General features: G+C 26.0%; 1 protein-coding gene across 1 annotated transcript in view; it reads right to left on the reverse strand.

Annotated features, from left to right (window-relative positions):
• Nucleotides 1-466: 466 nt before the first annotated feature.
• The window catches only part of LOC145833884 (uncharacterized), a 31,891-nt gene continuing 10,203 nt past the window's right edge, over nucleotides 467-22,154 (reverse strand). Inside the window, exons 3-13 of the mRNA XM_082941124.1 lie at nucleotides 19,336-19,417; nucleotides 11,833-14,643; nucleotides 10,293-10,354; nucleotides 7,631-7,871; nucleotides 7,259-7,413; nucleotides 3,540-3,593; nucleotides 3,003-3,170; nucleotides 1,747-1,857; nucleotides 1,282-1,391; nucleotides 975-1,035; nucleotides 467-841 (exon numbers count right to left, since the gene is read on the reverse strand). Of these exons, the coding sequence (XP_082797250.1) occupies nucleotides 719-841; nucleotides 975-1,035; nucleotides 1,282-1,391; nucleotides 1,747-1,857; nucleotides 3,003-3,170; nucleotides 3,540-3,593; nucleotides 7,259-7,413; nucleotides 7,631-7,871; nucleotides 10,293-10,354; nucleotides 11,833-14,643; nucleotides 19,336-19,417 (3,978 nt within the window). The 3' untranslated portion in view covers nucleotides 467-718. The remainder of the gene's footprint in view (nucleotides 842-974; nucleotides 1,036-1,281; nucleotides 1,392-1,746; nucleotides 1,858-3,002; nucleotides 3,171-3,539; nucleotides 3,594-7,258; nucleotides 7,414-7,630; nucleotides 7,872-10,292; nucleotides 10,355-11,832; nucleotides 14,644-19,335; nucleotides 19,418-22,154) is intronic.

Consider the following 22,154-nt stretch of genomic DNA (forward strand, 5'->3'; position numbering starts at 1 on the left):
TCCAAGTTTTTTACAGTAAAATTTCTCTTTCATTTTTAGTTTAAAATTGATTTTAGAGTAAAAAACTTTTCAAATGGTATAAAAATATTGAAAATACTATACTGCTACTTTAAATGTGTTTTAAATTCGGTAAAATTCAAAACGATACAAAAAATTTTTTATATATGATAGATTCTTCGTATCTAATCAAAACTTCATCACTTTAAATGTAAAAACTGTTGAAAACTTCAAATTTTTTCATAATTTTTGTTTAAAATTTCAGGGTTTTATTTAATTCAAGTATTTTTTAGGATTCAGGAAAATTCTGAATATTTTAAAATAGTCAAACTTGTAGAAATTTTGAAAATTTCAAACTAGCTGATTGAAACCAGACGTTATTAATTTTTTTTTCAAGTATTTAATACTTTTTTACCGAAATTAAATGTAAAAGAAAAAAATTTCAGTTTAGTCATTTAATTGTAGAGTTCATATCAAATTATATTAGCATATAAAAAAGGAAATTTTATAAACACATAAGATATTCATTTTAAGAGAAATATAGTTTTTGCAAAAATTAATAATAACTAAAAATGCCAGAGTAGTTGATAAAAAAGTATTATCAAATTTTCATAACAATGTAGTAATAAGAGACGATACAAAATCTTGATAAATTAAGAGTAGTTTTAATGGCTCACAAGTAATTAAAAATATACTAGAAAAATAAACAATTTGAAAAAAATTAAGAGTTTTGTTGAGCAAACATTTCCTCGCAGAGCTGGTTTAATTCTTGACATTCTTTTGTTTTCTGTTCAAGAGCTGTTTCCGCTGATTTTGCTTTAGACTCTAAGCTCCTTATCTTTATCTAATAAAAATGTTTTGTAAAAACTAAAGGAATATAACTACTTATCGAATCTAACTTCATACTTTTACATATTAAATAGTTTGATGTAATGTTAAGTAAATTTAGCAAAAATAGTGAAGATTAAAAAACTAACTTTGTATGCATTATTTTGGCTTTCTAGGGCTTTCGTACGCTTTTTCGATTGTTCTGAATTCCTATAACAAGTAATATTAATTTAAACACTATATATCAAAAAACTATACTACGTGTTTTAAGATGGTTGTTAAAAACTATGAAACTAAAATCAGGATTTTAAGAAATAGTTCCTATACAAATAAGATAAGATTCCTGTACAAATAAGAATTCTTAAAAAGATAGAAAATGTTAAAAATACTAGAAAAGGCTAACTTTCGATTAAAAGTAATTCATAAAACTATTTAAATAAAAAAAAAAAAACTTACTCTGATAATTGAGATTCTAGCGAATTCTTCATTTCATTGAATTGCACTACTAAATTGGCATTTTTTTCTGAACACTTTTTAAATGAATCTTTGTACAAACTCTCATTTTTCTGTCAGTTGAAAATTTTTATAGCATTTTTAACACTAAACAAACAAAATATTGAAGGAGAAACAAAAAAGAATTTAAGGTTACTATCTGAATTAAGTTAGTTATCATTAATACAAAAGAATTAGAGTAAAAAGAATTTGTTGGATATGACATTGAAAAACGACGAATAATTTTTATAAAACTCGAAAATTTCAAATTGTTATTTAAAACTTTATAACTTATACTTAATTTAGATTTGTTTTCTAAACGTTATATTAAAACGACCAATTTAAAAAAACAAAAATCATTCGAAACAAAAATAAATTCTATTATCAACACTGCTCCGTAAATAAACTTTTCATTTAATGATTACAAACCTTATATTTATTAAGCTGATCTTGCATGCTTTTACTTCTCTGATAAAGCGAGAAATGATTATCTTCAGATTTCGCAAGTGCAGACTTCAAATGTTCATTTTGTTCTTGATACTGCATAGTTAAACATATTAGTTGAAACATTTCTTAAGTTTAAATTAGACAAAAATATAAACTTTTCTCGGGCATTTAAAAAATGAAAATCAAAGCTGTAACAAAACATTGTTCATTAAAGTAAAAAAAAATTGAAAGCTATTGTTGTTAGTAATTTTATTTGTAATCGAACATATAGCATGGTTGCCACTGATCAAGCTGAGAAAAATTTATTGACTTTTTACCAAAATTTTCCTGACTTTTCTAAATCAAACTCAAAAATTAAACTTATTCTAAAATACATAATCTAACACTTGAAACTATATAAAGCTTTCAATCTAATTTTATTACAGGTTAAAATCAAAAGTTTTTTGCTGAATTCTATCAACTTCCAGTACATCACTTAAACCATCTGTGTATGATTCATGTTTGTAATAAACAGCTCTATCAGCAAAATACTTGTATTATCACCTTATAAACACAGCTTGTCTGAAAAAAGACACAATTTTTTAGCATTTCCTAGCATAAATGTATCTAGTATACAAATGATATATAAGGAACTTTTACAATTTTTGTGTCTATATCACAGTTTCACTATGGAAGTGTCCTTGCAACAGATCATCAATACTAAAATGCTTACAAAATCTGCTTGTTCAAGTAGGGTACTTGTTCAATATGTTAATAAAAAAACTTTGCAGTTTTATAAAAGATATTTTACTAATTTATACCAGGTGAAGGCATTGGAAATAAAATTGAATATTTTAGTAAATTTCCAGGAAAATTTTGTTATTTTTTTCTGACTTTAAAGGACTTTAAATCAATTTTTACCATTTCAAGGCTTTAGAAAAAAAGGAATTTTGTAAATTTAAACTGGCAATATCTGACAATTTTTTTTAATTTTATCAAATTTCCTGACTTTTCCTGACTTTTTTCAAAACCCCCCATTTTTTCCTGACTTTTGTCATTTTTTTTAATTTTTCCTGACTTTTCCTGATTTCCTGACCGAGTGGCAACCCTGATATAGCTTGTTATTTTCAATCCTGAAATAGTTGAATTTATTCAAAACATTTTTTTGCAATTATTATTCAGAATAAATTAGTAAAGCTATGACATTAATAATTTAGAAACTTTATATTTTAATCTTAAAACTAAGTTTGAAAAATTACCTTTTTAAACTTGGTTTCATATGTAGATTTCATTTTTATATGTTCATTTGAAATTTGGATATCTTTTTTCAAATTGTTTTCAACTTGTTGAAGCTTTTTTTCTATTGCAAGAAATTTATTTTTGTCTTTTGTTGAAACATTTTTATGTTCATCTTTAACTTTTTGCATCTGAGACAAAAAAATTATTATTTTATGTTTGCATTTGAATAACCTGCATCATCCAGTTAAAAGTGAAATTGTTTATGTTTTCGTTTTCAAGCATGAAATTACATATTTAATTTCTAAACTTTATATATGCCATAAATTTACACACAATTACTAAAAATTATGTCTTTCATTGAAATATTTACTTTCAATACAACATCATACTTCTAGTCCTATATTAAACAATAATTTCTTAGCTTATATAGACACAAAAAGACAAATCTTGGAAATTATTTTCAATGCCTGAAAAACTATATTTTAGTAATTCAGCAAACAATTATGATACTGATGATCACAAAATCAGTTCTAATACACTATTATAATCATTTATACCTCAAATCCATGTTCTGTTTTTAAATTTTCATTCATTTCTTCTAGTTGTTTAATCTGTAAAAAGATAACTTTTTTATTTACAAATCAATACTAGTTTATCTTAGGTCAACTGTGCAGCTATTTAATTTTAAGACATAATATTATAAAAACAAGTTTAAATTTTTTTCTTATTACAGTAACCTCTCGCTTATTTACGCACATTGTGTCTACAGAAAAAGTGCGTAAAGATATGAGAGATCGTAAAGATACGAGAGGTATCAAATATACTTACTATAATGGCTGTTTTTTGATATTGCTTCTAGTTAAAAGCAGACTGAGGACTTTCCCACTTTCAACATTTTGTTTACTTAATTCATAGATATGAAAACAAAAGATAAAACTAAACACATAAAAAAAAGGATTTAATTTTATATAAAATAATAATACTTGTAGAAAAATTTTACTAATTTTAATAATAAGTATATTTTATATTTACTTATATCTGACTTATTTGATACTTAACATTTAAATTCTATTCTACTTAGCAAATTGCTGTGCAAAGCAAGTGATACAGAAGAAGAACTTGAAAAAAAACGTAAAATGAAAATTAGTGATATGTTTACTAAAAAAAAACATTTGAGATTTGTTTCAAGTGTGAGCTCTATATTTATTAAGCATCACTGCTACTTTTTGCTAGGAAGTTTCATTAAATTTATTTTTTAGATGTTTATTCATATATAGGGCAAAAGTACTGTATTATTTATTTGTGTTACAAATATTCATTATTTCACTTTACTTTCATAATTTAACACTGTCATATTTCTTTCAGATTTTAATATAATCTCTTATTGCTAACAAAATTTCTGATATACTGATGTATAACTAAATGTTTGTCAATTAGTCAAGAAACATTAGTTTACAAAGTATAACGATATAGAGAGGTTAGTATTTATTAACATTAAAAACATAAAAACAAATTACATTAAAAATTAACAATAAACCTAATTTGTGCAATTTTAAAGAAAACTAAAATTTTAATTTTTTGAATTTTTTAGAATGCTAAATGTGTAACTAAACGAGAGCGCGTAACGTCACGAGTGCGTAAAGATGCGAGAGGTTAATGTATAAAAAAATATTTTAATGGTTTTTAAATTCCATATTTCATCGATATAGCTTTCATATTTTATTTTTAACTAAACTTGTTGTTATCAAATATTGTAGTACAAGACTTCAATTACTAGTAGAAGGTAACAATTTAATAAACAGATAACTACACATCAAGACTTCAATTAGTAATTAAGTCTACTTTATTAGAATTATAAAGCAGTTTAGAAAAAAATTATAAAACAGTTTTTTATAATGTTATGTTTTTTATATAGAGAATTGTCGAAGTTTGAAAAACAGTTAAAATTTAATCAGTCTACTGCTTATAAAATAGAAATTGTATTTGAATTTATTTATAAGTTAACATTAAAACATTTTTGTTGTCAATTAACGTAATTGTTCATTTTGTCCTATTAATGAAGAGAGCTTTCATTATTATTTTGTAGCACTTAAGGGCATAGGGGAGGTCGACATTTTTTTACTTAAAATAACATTTGTGTTATATAAAAGCTTGAAGTACAAGCTACAAGCCAGTTTTTATAGAATACAAAAAGTCTTATTTAACTTTTGAGATATCATAATTTTTATAAAAAGTTTCCGATACAAACATATGGACAGCAAATTTTTTGGGATCAATTTTCTCAGAAATTTAAAAAATCACTAAAATCTATTCTCTCCTTCATATTTTTAGCTAAGGATCTCAAACTTTCAGGAACCGTTCCTTTTATAGTTTAAAAGACTTTGAATGCTGGAATTTTAAAAATGTTGAAAATAAAAAATTTAGATAAAAAAAAAACAAAAAAAAAGGTAGTTTTTTTTATAAAAAAATTATTTTTTTAAATTAAAACAATTTCCTGCATCAAATCTTTTTAAAATTTAATAATAAACTTTCTGTAAAATTTTGAAGAAGATTGCTTAAAAAATGAAGGAGATAGATTTTTAATGAAATGGTCTTTTTTCGCGTTTTTAGTTTGCACCTTCCATTAGGAACCTATTGAGGTCACTTTGATCGCTCATATCTTAAAACTTACTTTGAATTTTTTTCAAGCGGTTAAAAACGTCTGATAACTAAGATAAAATTTCATAAAATAAGATCAACTTGTAAAAATCAAGATGGACCCCCCTATCCCTTAATTGTTAGAGAAAAGGAATTGAAATGTAAGTAATTTCTAGTAAGTTTCATGGGTTACTCGTAAAAGGTATAAATCAAAATTACAAAAAAACTACTTCCATAATTTTAGAAATTTAACAATTAGTTCTGTATTAAATTATAAGTAACTTACTATAACCAATATTTATTTTAACAGTCTATTACAAACAAAACAATGTTTCACTCCTATACTTGCATATAGGAGATCCTCAGTTGTTGTAAATAGGTCTGAAAAAATTTTTGAACAAAATAAATGGAAGTGAAACAAAAATAAAAACTAATGGTTTAAAAGCAAAAATAAATCTTAAATATACTAAACTTAAGTAAAAAATTTGTTTAGTTTATGTTACGCTTTTAAGAATTTTGTTGGTAAGGTAGACTAAAAAAAAAAAAAACTCCTATTTGCAAGTATAGGAGTGAAACATTGTTTTGTTTGTAATAAACTGTTAAAATAAATATTGGATATAAATCTCCTTAAAGACATTTAAGTCGAGAACTTTAAATTGTTTGATTTAAAACAAGTTACAGTAACTTACTATAAGAAAGTTTTTAAATTTTTGAAAATAAAGTTTTTCTTACTAAATAGCTGACTCCCTATTCTCGTCTTTTTATCTGAAGTCTAATTTTTTTCATATTTGTTTTAAAATATACAATAAAAGAATGTTTACAGAAAAACAAACTTTTCTAACTCAAAATAAAGAAAAGTATATTATTAATTTTATTTTTGAGAGAGAATGGACAATGAAAATGCTTGATTTCTCACTTTACATTTGTCTAATAATTTACTAACAAAATTTACTATTTTTCTAAATTTCAATGATTTCTATAAAAATTTGAATTATAGTTCCTGCTTTTAACTTTCATATAATAGCAAAAGTAAGCTGTAAAAAACAAAAATAAACCTTATTTCCCTACTTGTTATTATAATTTTCATATATATACATATCAAGTTTTATCTTTAGCATCTAATTTAATTATCAAAAACCCTTTATTTTTTCTATATTACTTAAATAAGTTGGCTTCTACTCTTTGAAAATTATTTAAGATTAATAACATGTTTTATTCAAGAACAAATAAAAAAAGCGTTTAGTAAAAAATTTACACAATTTAAAAACCTTATTGACTCACAAAAAATTTGTAACTATTCTACTTAGTACAGCAGTTATACTAGCATATTTACTCTTAAACTAAGGGGTAAATTAAGATCTTAAACTAAATCGAAACTCAAAAACTTTTTTTTTCTTTTTTTTTTCTTTTTACAATCTACTAAGTTGACTCTTTTAATCATCAAGCATACAGAAAACTCCACTTATTTATGAAGTATTTGAAAATTGAATTGTAACTTATTTTTTTAATTTACAGCTTCTAGCAAGTTTTAAAATATTTTAGCAATCGATGACTTAATCAGACAGGGAGTTTTAATTTGAAATAAATATATTAATAAATATATTGTGTGTTGAAAATTTAGTTTTAAGAAATTAAATACTTTTTCTAGAAGAGGCTCACGAGCTTTTTCAACGGCTTGAGTTAACTGAGTTTGTGAAAAGGTGGATATTTCAATCAACTGATCACCATCTTTAAAAGCAGAATTGTTTTCCGGTTGAAGTCCTATAACAGTATCGTTTCCATCCATAACAGTAACTGTATTTATTTAGCACTTACTAAAATTTAATAAAATAGTTGTGGGTTTTCACTATGTGAATACACACAATCTAAAAACTAAGATATGAGTTGTTATTCAAAAATTTTAAGCGTATAAGAGTATAGAAATTTAAGGAAAATTTGAATTTATTCTAACAAACATACAAGACTAATTCAAGTTTTTATTAAAGTTTCAGTATTAAAAAAATCAACTCACCATCTACGTCTTCGTACGAGTTCATATCAAGTAAACAGCGCGACTCAGTTTGAATTTCTGGTTTTGTTTCTGCTGATAAATCATTATTAAGTGAGATCACTCTCTGCTTAATCATAGACTTCCTGTTGTCAGAAAAGTCAATGATATCTGAAGGTCTACCGATGTTTGTCCTCCGTCTTGGAGAGTCAGACACGAATGGGTCAAACTTTACATACAGTGATTCTTTGCGCAGATCCCTGGACTGTAATAGAATGTTATTTTATAAGATGTAGTTATAAATTTACATGATTTACACACTTTAATCTTGCAAACATCATTGAAGAAACTAAAATCCTCATTTTACAACATTGTAGTTAAAAATTTCAAACTAAAATATTTTTATTTTAAACTTCAAACATTTTTTTTTATAAAATGAATTATATTAGTTGTATTTTAATAAAAGAAAAATACCACTTACAACTTTTATTTTATGAAGTATAAAATTTAGCAATAAATATGGAACACTTACGTCTAAAAAATTCAAGTACAATATTAAGTATACAGTAATTATTAACAAATTCCTAAACTTTTTTTTTTTCAGAAATTTTGAATCTCCATTCATTTTTTAACATATTTTGATATACAAATCAAAACTAATACTGTATAGATCTTAAGTTAAAGTAAATTATTTAAGAGTAATAAAACTGAATTTCTAAACTATTTTGTTTATTTGTATTTATAATTGCTTTATTATACTAAATACATTTTGTAAGTTTTATCTATGTTAGGCACTTTTCATAAACTTGTAATTAAAATTATCAAGAAAACATTGGAAAATCTATAACATTTTTTTTTTTATCTTCATTGAGTAAAATCTTTCAATAAAAATTGATTGACTAATAATTATTAGTCATTTTTTATTTTAAGACCAAAATGAAAATGAAAAAAGTGCAGCCTATTCATTTGTAGCGGAGACTTTTAACAGCTGACAATGTCTCGAAAGTAAATTAAAATATTTATATTCAAAGTTTATATTTCATGTTTTGTATAGATAAGACTTTTGGTTCATACTTTAAGTTATTGGTGTGTAGCTTTTGTAGTCGGGGAAAAATTTACAAAACTTATTTTTGCTGACCAAACGTCTTAAAAAAAGTTTTAGAGAGCCGCGTAATTCAAAAAAAAAAGCTCATTACAAGTGAAAATGAGATGAAAAAACCACCAATAAGCACTAAAGTGTAGTATTTTTTTTTATAACAACTATAGCACAACTAGTTTTACTGAAAAATAAAATTAACTGTAAGTTATACTCAGAAACACCATTGAAAAAAAAAATTAGCGTTAATCATTAAAATTTAATATAAAACATGAAATATAATATTTTTTTACTAACTTTGAAAAGTGTAAAAAATAAAATTATCAATACTTAGTTATAACAAGCAAGTAACTTCAACTGCAATTCAAGTATTTAAAACTTTACTTCAGCTTAAAAAAAATTTCTTTGATTTTTTTTAATACCAATAATAAAGCTTTTGTAATAAAACTAGCATCTAGGTTCATAGTTTGATGATTAACGATCTATAATTTGTAAATTTATCAAATAGTCTCTTTTTTATTACTACATACTACAATTGTTATAAATAACTGAGACCTGTCAAAGACTTTTTTTATAAAGTTCGATCCGCGAGCAACTTTTTTTAAAGGGAAATTGGCTCGCGAATTATAAAATAATTTAATGGTATAATTAGGGTTACAGACAAAAAGAGACAAAAAATAATTTAAATAAATTCAACTATAATATTATTAAGGTGTAAAAAATAAATTACGACTTAGTTTGAAGTGTTTTAAAAACTTTGAAAAAAGACCAAGTATAAACTTGGTAAGATAGATTTCAATTAACTAATCATTATCTTATGAATATTTTTCCTATTCATAAATATTTTATGCACATAAAACTCTAAAACACATTTCTAAAATTCCTTAATATCAGATTAATATAAGTAATTTGCACGAACCTCTCTTCATAGGCTTTGAAAAGACTTAAAATCAACTATTAATTGATTTAAACGAGCAACAATTTCGACTTAATCAATTAACTATATAACTCTTAGAAGGCGTTTAAGATCTTTATGTATAAAGTTTTGATTGACCTAACTATAGTCGTATTAAGTTTATAATATTGGTTAAGCGAGACAGTTTTTGCTTGTCTATATCTTAATTTTTATTTGGTAATGAATGTCTTTCTACTTTGAAGCGCCTGTTGACTCTCTTAACAAACGTCTGTTATTTAGTTGCTTTATAAACAAACTGAGCAATTAAAATGTGTCCTATTAAACTAACTGCTTTATGGTGTAGGTTACTGTTTCCAAAGTTAAAGTCATCGAGCAAGTAAAAGAGATATTTTCTTAAAAGTATCACATACACTGCTATTATTAATATTATAATGGCTATAAAAATAAACATTGTTTTTATGTTTTATTCATGAGTTGGTCGCAAAAGTAAGTATATTAATTATAAAGATTTAAGCATGGTTGTGTTGAAACAACGTTGGCAAATTAAGTTGGGATGACATGTATCTAGTACTAAAACACATATAGTTAGGCTGTTTCACTATGCCAATTGTTTAGAATAATGTAAAAAACTTTTGTTAATTGATATTTTATTTCTAATATAAAAACAAACTCACCATGCCAGTTTCTCCTTTATTGGCCAAAAAGTCAAGATCGAATTCGAATCCTTCATTTAGTACTGAAACACAAGCAGAATTTAAATATAGCTTCGTAGATAGATATATTTAAAATTTAGTCTAATGAAAAGACTAAAAACTAATTAAAATATGTTATAAGGAATCATTTAAATTTAATGTAAATTATTAAATAGATTTGTTCTTTGACGACTATTTACTTAACTATTAACGGCAATACAAAACTAACACATTTATAATTGTAATTATTTTATTACAAAGCTCATAAAAATGCTATGTAATATGTTTTTATTTCAAAAACTACATAGTTGTTATGAAAAAATTCCTACAAGTAATATATATACATAACATTTTTATGCTCAAGTGTATGATTTTTATTCGTTTTCTTATGAACTATATTAAGTAAACTAAATTAATTTTTAATGTCTTTCATAACCATATTCTAATTCAAACTGTTTATGGCAGCTATTAAATGAGCAAGGTATTAAGATTAAGAGTTAGACTTTTAAGGGTTAGGAGTTATAATTTATCTATTTTTGAAATAAGAGAAAAATACTAAAGCCTGAAGGTTAAGAGTTACAGTTTATGATGTATCAACGTTTTAAATATGGGGTCAAGTATTAAAGTCATGGCTTATTTATGTTCAATAAATCAATTAAGAGTTTTTTTTTTAATTTAGGACTAAAATTTAAGGATATAGTGTTCATAGTGGAGGTTTAGGTTATCCGTGAAAAAAGACATATGCGAAAATATTAACTGTGTAAATCTAACAACTTACAACTAAGAAGACATTTTAGTAAAACTTAATGGTCTGATTCTCATTAAGATTAAACCCTTAACATTTAAAAAAAATAAGGATAGTATTGTTGTTGCTAGGACCTTTAAATAAATTAAGATGTTTTTGCTTTTTGTGAACCAAGCAAATAACTTGTATGTATACGTAGTTTAGAACTATCAGTTTGTATTACTACAACATTATTAAACACTTAATTAAGTTTATTCTTATGAAGTCGAGATTTTTCTTTAAATTTTGTTTAAACTTTTTTCCCAGCTTTCATCTGACATAATTTTCAAATTCAAATTTACAGGTTAAATAGCAGCCTATATACGTAGCTTCAAAAAAGTTCCTAGAGGTCATATATAAACAGTTAATCAGGAAATAGAGAACAAATATATTCATTAACGAGATCATACTAATTTGGATTAAATGTTTATTATAAATTGTGCTTAAGTATTTTACTTTTAAAGGTATGCATAAATAATGATACTAATTAAACTTAATCTTACAGGAAACAACTGTAAAAATAAAAATTTGATGGTTAAAACATTGAAAAAAAAGTAAGATTAGTACAAAGCAAGTATTTAAGTGAACCACCTTACATAAGGTTCAAAAAGAAGTACCTTAAAGGGAATAGTTAGTCATTTTTACATAGATCAAAAACTACAAGTGCTTGAATTTAAATTATACTAAAAACTTAATACATCTATATACTATCATGTCAATAAAATTTCATGAACTTACATTCAGCACCATTTCTGAATTCTTCAAAATCAAGAGGATTAGTTACATTGTTTTGAATTATATTCTTCGTTCGCTCTGACTTTTTAATCAAGCTAGATGGTGAACCAGATAGAACTTTAAAATTTGATGAATTAACACAAAAGTCAAACGCTTTTGAATTTTTAGTTTTTTTGGGTGTTTCAAACTTGCTACTTTCATTACATTTACTTTCAATATCTCCATTATACGTGAACTCTTGAGCAGTGTTAGATAATTTCTTATTTTGTTTAGCTTTTTCTTCATTATATTTACTATCATTATTGCTCTGGGATTCAACAGTGCTTTTGGTTTTGACTAAAGTACTTTCCATACTAACTGTTGTGTTTTCAAAGCATTTAGTTGAAGTAGAAAGGTTTTTTACATTTATAGGTGAGTTTTTAAGACATTTGGTTGAAGTAAAGTGATCTACTACCTTGTCTGAAGTGTTTTCTAGACACTTGGTTGAAATAAATGGATCTTTTACCTTATCTGGAGTGTTTTTTAGACACTTGGTTGAAGTAAATGGATCTTTTACCTTATCTGGAGTGTTCTCAAGACATTTGGTTGAAGTAAAAGGATCTTTTACATTCACAGGTGAATTTTCAAAACATTTGTTTGAAGTAAAGGGATCTATTACCTTATCTGGAGTGTTTTCTAGACACTTGGTTGAAGTAAATGGATCTTTTACCTTATCTGGAGTGTTCTTAAGACATTTGGTTGAAGTAAAAGGATCTTTTACAGGTGAGTTTTTAAGACATTTGGTTGAAGTAAAGGGATCTTCTACCTTATATGGAGTGTTTTCTAGACATTTGTTTGAAGTAAAAGGATCTTTTACCTTATCTGGAGTGTTTTCAAGACACTTGGTTGAAGTAAATGGATCTTTTACCTTATCTGGAGTGTTTTCTAGACACTTGGTTGAAGTAAATGGATCTTTTACCTTATCTGGAGTGTTCTCAAGACATTTGGTTGAAGTAAAATGATCTTTTACTTCTACAGGTGAATTTTCAAGACATTTGTTTGAAGTAAAGGGATCTATTACCTTATCTGGAGTGTTTTCTAGACACTTGGTTGAAGTAAATGGATCTTTTACCTTATCTGGAGTGTTCTCAAGACATTTGGTTGAAGTAAAATGATCTTTTACTTCTACAAGTGAGTTTTCAAGACATTTGGTTGAAGTAAAGGGATCTACTACCTTATGTGTAGTGTTTTCTAGACATTTGGCCGAAGTAAAAGGATCTTTTACCTTATCTGGAGTGTTTTCAAGACACTTGTTTGAAGTAAATGGATTTTTTACCTTATCTGGAGTGTTCTCAAGACATTTCGTTGAAGTAAAAGGATCTTTTACATTATCTGGAGTGTTCTCAAGACATTTGGTCGAAGTAAAAGGATTTTCTACTTTTACAGGTGAGTTTTCAAGACATTTGTTTGAAGTAAAGGGATCTATTACCTTATCTGAAGTGTTCTCAAGACATTGGATCGAAGTAAAAGGATCTTTTACTTTTACAGGTGAGTTTTCAAGACATTTAGTTGAAGTAAAAGGATCTACTACCTTTTCTGGAGTGTTTTCACGACACTTAGTAGAAGTAAAAGGATCTTTTACCTTATCTGGAGTGTTTTCAAGACACTTGTTTGAAGTAAAAGGATCATTTACCTTATCTGGAGTGTTTTCAAGACATTTCGTTGAAGTAAAAGAATTTTTTACATTATCTGGAGTGTTCTCAAGACATTTGGTTGAAGTATTAGGATCTTTTACCTTATCTGGAGTGTTTTCAAGACGTTTGGTCGAAGTAAAAGGATTTTCTACTTTTACAGGTGAGTTTTCAAGACATTTGGTTGAAGTAAAAGGATCTACTACTTTATCTGGAGTGTTTTCAAGACACTTGGTCGAAGTAAAAGAATCTTTTACTTTTACAGGTGAGTTTTCAAGACATTTGGTTGAAGTAAAAGGATCTACTACCTTATCTGGAGTGTTTTCAAGACATTTGGTAGAAGTAAAAGGATCGTTTACCTTATCTGGAGTGTTTTCAAGACACTTGTTTGAAGTAAAAGGATCATTTACCTTATCTGGAGTGTTTTCAAGACATTTCGTTGAAGTAAAAGGATCTTTTACATTTACAGGTGAATTTTCGAGACACTTGGTTGAAGTAAAAGGATCTTTTACCTTATCTGGAGTGTTCTCAAGACATTTCATTGAAGTAAAAGGATCTTGTACCTTATCTGGAGTGTTTTCAAGACGTTTGGTCGAAGTAAAAGGACTTTCTACTTTTACAGGTGAGTTTTCCAGACATTTGGTTGAAGTAAAGGGATCTACTACCTTATCTGGAGTGTTTTCTAGACACTTGGTCAAAGTAAAAGGATCTTTTACCTTATCTGGAGTGTTTTCAAGACATTTCCTTGAAGTAAAAGGATCATTTACCTTATCTGGAGTGTTTTCAAGACATTTGGTTGAAGTAAAAGGATATTTTATTTTACCTGGTGAATTTGCAGATAAACTAAAATCAATGGATGTATTTGTATTATTTTTTTGAGTTATAGAAGGATGATTATTTTCATTGTTCAATGTTTCTGATATACCAATTTTTACTATCATACTATCTGCATCACTTTTAAATTCGGAAAATAAATTTGGTGGATTAGAAATGTACTGATCAACAATGTTTTTTGTTTTTGTACTCTTTTTAATCATACTAGAAGGCGACCCAGTGATGACATCTGCATGGAGTGATGAAACTTTAAAACTTGTTGCTGGACTTTTCATTGGTGTATGAAATGAATCATTAGCCTCTTCAGCAACTATAAGAAAAAATACAAATTGAACTAAAATAATCTCAATAAAAAATATAATTAGACTGTACAACTAACACATGTTATATTTTTTATATGATATAGTAAATTTCAGCCTAATTACAAGAAACTTGTTTTCTTTTATAATGTTAAATTTTTTATTATACTTTTACACTAATATGACTTACATTATATATTTAAACACCGCAGAGTATGAAAAATTTAAAGAAAAAAACTTTACTGTGAAACTTGTAGATAAAATCAAAATGTGCATAGTTTAAGTTTCTTTTTATTAAATATATACTTTATAGTTTTTTTATTTAAAATTTATTTATAAACTTGTTTAAGTTAAGACAACCAGTTCAAACATTCTTAATATTTTTAAGAGCAAAAATATTGACTTTAAAAGTTGACTAGGCATGCTGTATAAGTTGAAACGAAGGTAATATAGTTTGGAATTATTTCGGGTAATTAATTAGAATTAAATGGCAACAATTAATTACTATTTATTACATTAAAAACTTTTTTTTTGCTTTTAGCAGGGTTGCAACTCGTTTTTAAAAAAAATTTTCCAGGTTTTCCAAATTTTATCCAGGTTTATAAAAGTAGACATTTTTGGATCTATTTTTAGTTTTAAGCTAATTTCTGTATAAGAAACTGTGTTTAATAGTATAAAAACATTGAAAAGATACTGTAAAGTTACTTTAAAGTTACTTCAAATGTGTTTTTTAATAAAAAATTTTTTGATGATGACAAAAAAAAATTATTTATATGATAGATTTTTTGTGTGAAATCGAAATATTATTACTGAAAATGTTAAAACTGTTTTATATTCCAGGTTTTTCCAAATTTTTTCATCAAAATTGCAGGTTTTTCCAGGTAAAGTGGCAACCCTGTTTTAGTCAATACGGGTCTAATAAATTTTAAGTAGTTCTGGTGCAGATGATACTATTGATGACAGAAAAGAAAATTATGTTTACTTTTAAGTAAAGTACTTAATCAATGGAAAGCACTTCGTTTTTGCAAAGAATCTTATGTTGTAGAATTTAGTCTCATTCAGAGAATGTTTTTTATTGCTTAACTAAGCTCAAAGTAGTTTTACAAGTATAAAAACTCAATATTTGTTTTGAATGGGTTCTTTTTGGAAAACATTATTATTTATAACTTATCTTCTAAATAAAAATGCGATCGTTCTTTAGGTTATACATAATTTTTTCTTTATTCACTAGTCATTTCAAAAAATAAGATTTTTTTTCCAAAAATTATTTCTATTAATTAAAAAATTTTTACTTATTTTACATATTTTAAAATTTTATCTTTATAGTTGTTATAAATAACTTAATAGAAACATTTTTGACAATTATTTAATTTTGTACTTATTTAAAAGTTAATAAAAACACAAAAAAAAAGTTTCCTAAAAATTTTTGGTTTCTATTTTCAAAATTAAAGTTAAATATTTAGTCATCTATATAATTTGTAAAATATGGAAATATGAAAAAGATTTCTTCTACACTTTGTAAAGGAGTCTTTTTCATAAACTAATTCTATTTTTATACAATGTTTAAATAAACTTATGTTATACCTATTTGTACAAAAAACATTTTTATTCAAACTGAGTGAATTGACCAAACTAATATTTTTAAAAAATGTCGATCAGCGCTAAAAATATATTTTCAATTCATTTAAATGTAACTTAATTTCAATGAAATAGTTCTTTTGTTTTAAAATAGAAATAAATTATATTTTAACAGCATATACAGTGTATAAAATACACTTTAACAATAAGAAAAAAATAGTATTCAAATGTATTATTAAATAGAACATTTAAGATGGAGTCAAAATACTCTTATTTCCTTTAAATTATACATAAGTTAAAGATTCTGATAGCTAAGATAAAACTCTACAACATAAGATCGCCTTGTAAATACAAGGTGGACCTACCTCTGCCCTTAATTGTTGCTTAATATATTTATTTTTTGAAGTTAGAAATTTCATAATATGTATAAGTGTTTAGTTTAAAAAAAAACTGTCAAAAGTCTATCAAAACCGAAGATTGGACTTTCTTGTGCCGTGAGACAAGCCTAAAAAGTACCATGAAATTTTCTTCAGACCAAAAGCTTTTCGTAAACTGCAATCCAAGTTTTTTTTTCTTATTAAAATTCGTCAGTAAGTCACAAGTACGAAAAATCCTGCTGTTGTCAATCTACGAACGGTTAAACATGTTTTACCATGAAGATAAATTGATTGTATTTCAAAATGAGCATACCAGCTGTCTTGATAAGTGAACAATATGTTAACTGTTGCACAGCAGTTAGACAAGGTTGACATAACTGATTACACCAGAAATCAGTTTCTTCTTGGTGAAATATGTTAAACCGGTTATAGATTGACAACTGCAGGCTTTTTCGGTGTTGTGACTTACTGACGAATTTCAATAAGAACAAAATCTGGGTCGCAGTATACCAAAAGCTTGTGGTCTGAAGAAAACTTCATGGTACTTTGAGCTTGTGCTTAGTGCTAATATTTTTAAGCAAATTACATATTTTTATTCATATCTTTTCTCATTTAACAACTTCATAGGTCATAGATGAATTGAATCCCTCTCACCATTTCATAACATTCATATAAATGCTATTTGGCATCATAAATTGTTTGTAAAAATCTATGTTATCTTTTATAAACTATAACTAATGATTTTTCTAATTGTTTTTTGAAAATTTGTTAGACAAAAAAAATAAAACTATATTAAAGTATTTATTTTATAGAATGAAGTATTGTTGAATTAAATAGGATATATTTTGTAAGTTGTGTTTTGAAATCAATATTTTGTTTTTGAGCTTGCACTACTAAATTAAAAAAAGTAACTTTTGATTACCATGTACTCATATGGCAATCAAATATTTTAAGCATAGGTAGTGTGGCTAGCTGTCAAATTTGCACGAGCGTACCAAATTGCACGAAGATATTTTTGCGCAAGGGGATAAAATTGCATGAAGATTTTGCACAAAGACACTTTTGTACAAGCAGACAACTTTGCACGGAGACATTTTTGCACGGGTTGAATTCTTTTTTTTTTTCAATTTTTTGTTTTTGTTTTTTATTTTACTCTTGTGCAAAAATGTAACTTGTGCAAAATTGACCCTTGGTGCAAAATTATCTTAGAGCAGTTTTGTTCCCTCGTGCGATTTTGTGCCCTCATGCAAATTTGTCTTTGTGCAAAAATTTTTAGTTCAACTTTGTGCACTTTTGCAATTTATTCCCCTCGTGCAATTTAGTAACCACGTGCAATTTTGTTTTTGTACAATTTTGACCCGTTCAGGTAGTGTATATGCAAATTTGTTATCATTATAAGTATTTGATAATCAGAAGAATTTAAGTATATTGTGCGGCTAAAAAAAGTTACTTAGCATTAACTACTAAATTTCCGAAATTTGATACATCAGAGATTATTATAATGTCAGGTTTTAGTTAATATTTCAGATGGGTAACATACGGTCTAGTCTAGATCCAGTCAAATTTCGTCTCGCTAATTTATTTAAAAACTACTTGTGCAAAAGAAATAAAATTTAGTTTTTTGATACTTAATATTTTGAAACACGCTTTCAACTTGGTTTTCAGTTCACAATAGCACTTCCTAGAACACAATAATACTAGATAATTTTATTCCAATTTTTCTCAAGTTTTTTTAAATTTCTTATATGTTAGTTTTTTAAATAAAGCAGCCCGCAAGTACATTTTTTTAACAAGTCGACCTATAAAGAATTTTTAGTAAATATGACCTGCTGAAAAAAAAATTTGTTCACCACTAATCTCAAGGGTTTATTAGTTTCAAAACAATTCATATTTGGAGAGAATTGATTGCAGAATACATAATGCTTTTAGTGATTAAGTATTTTAAAACACTTTACCAGGCTTATAGAATAACTGCAAATCATTTTCTCTAGTCCTGTAAATTACTTTGAACACAGCCCAAAAGTGCGTGCCTAAGAAGTAGCAGTTATTTTTGGTTCAAAAGTGCGTACTCAAGAGGAAAATTACTGTATAAAATCATGGGGGAAATTTTTTTTCAAATTTCCGTAAAGGGGGCGATTTAGTAAATAAGTTTGGGAAACCCTGGTTTAGTCTTTAGCTCTGATAAACTTTTGCCGGTGTTTTTTTTATAAAACACTCATTCAAAGTACAAAATTTCTTTGTTTTAATTTTATATAAGCTTTATATAGAATGAGAAATGGCTAAGAATTTATACTTAAAGCTTTTATACAAAAGCCAGTATTAAATTAGTTTCTTTAAATACCCGTATTCCTTTAATTTTCACAAAAAGCACTAAAAGACTTTTATCAATTAATAGTAGTTGGATATCAGAGGAAACGTAATTTTGTCGGTTTTGCAAAAATTCATTTTAAATAATTCAAAGTTCAAAAATGTCAATATTTATTTACCTTTTGATTTAGAGAAGTATCAGAAGTAAAAATTAAAATCAGCCTCCTTTAAAAAAATGATTCAAAATGATGTTAAATAAATTAAAGCACTTCATATTTGGTAAAGCTATATCACTGATACAAAGTGATCAATAACATAAATATATTAAATATTAGTATAATGCCCAATTAGAACAATTTAATTTTTTATAGGTAAACGATATATTTCTTAATAAGCTAAAAAACATGTAAGACATTTTATTTTAATTAGAAAATTACAAACCTGTAGCTGCTTTTTCTACAATATCATAAAGCATTTCTGTAGCATAACTCATATAATCTTTATGATCGTTTTTTGTAATAACCTGTTAACAAAAAAAAAAATTAATATATAGGAAACGTGATTAAACATATCAAAATAGTTTTATTTTTCTTAATGAATAAAGAGTTAAACATTTCAAATATAATTTATTAATAAAATAAAAAATTAACAGTGTATTAGTTTAATGATCTTTTAGTTACAGTTGTGCTCTAGTTTATTAATTAAATAATTAATTAAAAGAAGTGTTAATTTAATGTTCTTTTGGTTCCAGTTATGCTCTAAAACAAATATATATATATATATATTTTGTCTAAAATCAACTATCTATTATTACGTAATACCTAATTTTGTATAATTTTATTGCTGTACTTACAAGTTTGCTTTTCATTGAATAAAACTTGGCTGAGGACGCGTATTAAACGCAGAAACAGCTGTACCAAGCAAAAGTTTATTTTGTGTATGTTATTTCTATATATATATATATATATAGAATTAAGTTATTTAACTTATTAATTAAATTTTTCACACTGAGCCCACCTTGAGGGCTTTATTAATAAAAAAGTTTATTTAAAGATGCAAAACTCAAAGGACTCGAGTTTCGTGTATTTCGAAGTATGTTTGTGGCTTAAAGCGCAGCGGCATTGACTACGAAATATCCTGGGAAGTTATAAAAAGAGCACAGCCTATAGCCGACGGCAATAGCCCAATATGTAGGCTGTGTCTCAAAGAAGCATCAGCCGTTGTATATGCACTGAAAGACAAGAGATGTTTAAACAAAAGAAGCGAGTTTGTATCGTCTTGTAGACATATAAAAAAGTCGCTTTTAAAGTTTAACAAGTTTTAATTTCATCTTAAAATAACCTAAATTTCAATTTGTATCTTAATTTTATCTTTATCCCTTTCAATTATCTGTCCTAATATATAGTTACTCACTGAAGTTATATGAATTTTTGCTAGTTTATTGTCTGTTGGTAGATTAATTTTTGCACAAGCCGTTTTGTATGATTTTTGATAGTTTCAAAATTACGTCATAATCTATTTATGCAAAAAATTTTTACTTTCATTAGTGATTTTGTTTTGTGCTTTTTTTTAAACTTGTTTTGAAGCTGATGAGTGAATAGTCACGAAACTCGAGTCCTTTGAGTTTTGCATCTTTAAATAAACTTTTATATATATATATATATATAGAATTAAGTTATTTAACTTAATAAATTAAATTTTTCACACTGAGCCCACCTTGAGGGCTTTATTAATAAAAAGGTTTATTTAAAGATGCAAAACTCAAAGAACTCGAGTTTCGTGACTATTCACTCATCAGCTTCAAAACAAGTTTAAAATAAAGCACAAAACAAAATCACTAATGAAAGTAAAAAATTTTTTGCATAAATAGATTATGACGTAATTTTAAAACTATCAAAATTCATGCAAAACGGCTTGTGCAAAAATTAATCTACCAACAGACAATAAACTAGCAAAAATTCAAATAACTTCAGTGAGTAACTATATATTAGGACAGATAATTGAAAGAGATAAAGATAAAATTAAGATGCAAATTGAAATTTAGGTTGTTTTAAGATGAAATTAAAACTTGTTAAACTTTAAAAGCGACTTTTTTATATGTCTACAAGACGATACAAACTCACTTCTTTTGTTTAAACATCTCTTGTCTTTCAGTGCATATACAACGGCTGATGCTTCTTTGAGACACAGCCTACATATTGGGCTATTGCCGTCGGCTATAGGCTGTGCTCTTTTTATAATTTCCCAGGATATTTCGTAGTCAATGCCGCTGCGCTTTAAGCCACAAACATACTTCGAAAGTTCAGTGTCATTTTCATATATGCCGCCTTTAAAAGATTTTTTATGATTGGCATACCTGAATCTAAACTTGTAGACATATAAAAAAGTCGCTTTTAAAGTTTAACAAGTTTTAATTTCATCTTAAAACAACCTAAATTTCAATTTGCATCTTAATTTTATCTTTATCTCTTTCAATTATCTGTCCTAATATATAGTTACTCACTGAAGTTATTTGAATTTTTGCTAGTTTATTGTCTGTTGGTAGATTAATTTTTGCACAAGCCGTTTTGCATGAATTTTGATAGTTTTAAAATTACGTCATAATCTATTTATGCAAAAAATTTTTTACTTTCATTAGTGATTTTGTTTTGTGCTTTATTTTAAACTTGTTTTGAAGCTGATGAGTGAATAGTCACGAAACTCGAGTTCTTTGAGTTTTGCATCTTTAAATAAACCTTTTTATTTATATATATATATATATATATATAATTTATTCAAATGGCGATTTTAAAAATTCTGGAACATATGTTTCACAAAGCTTTAATTTTTCATAAAGCTTTGATCATCAGCCAGTTAAATTCAAAATACAAAGCACTGTACTAAACAAAGATACAAAAGTTATGCAAAAAAACAAAAAACAGTATGACGTAATATTGTACATTACAAATATTCATTACAAAAATCGATCTACCTTCTAACTAATTAAACAACTAAAATTAACGAAAACAACAGTTAATTGACTATAAAATGCTTCAAAATTTGTTGTGTTTTAAAAGAAGCTTTTTTATATGTCGACAAGACGATATAAATTCGCTTCGCTTATTTAAACAACCTTCCTTTTTTAACGCATACATAACGGCTGTTGATTCTTTTAAGCACAGCCTACAAACAGGGTTGTTACCATCTGCTATTGGCTGTGCTCTTTTTATCACCTCACAAGTTAATTTAAAATCAATGTGTTTGCGCTTAAGGCCGCAAAC

This window comes from Thalia democratica, chromosome 4, assembly GCF_965202585.1.
Source record: "Thalia democratica chromosome 4, ktThaDemo2.hap1.1, whole genome shotgun sequence".
In the NCBI taxonomy this organism is placed as follows: Eukaryota; Metazoa; Chordata; class Thaliacea; order Salpida; family Salpidae; genus Thalia; species Thalia democratica.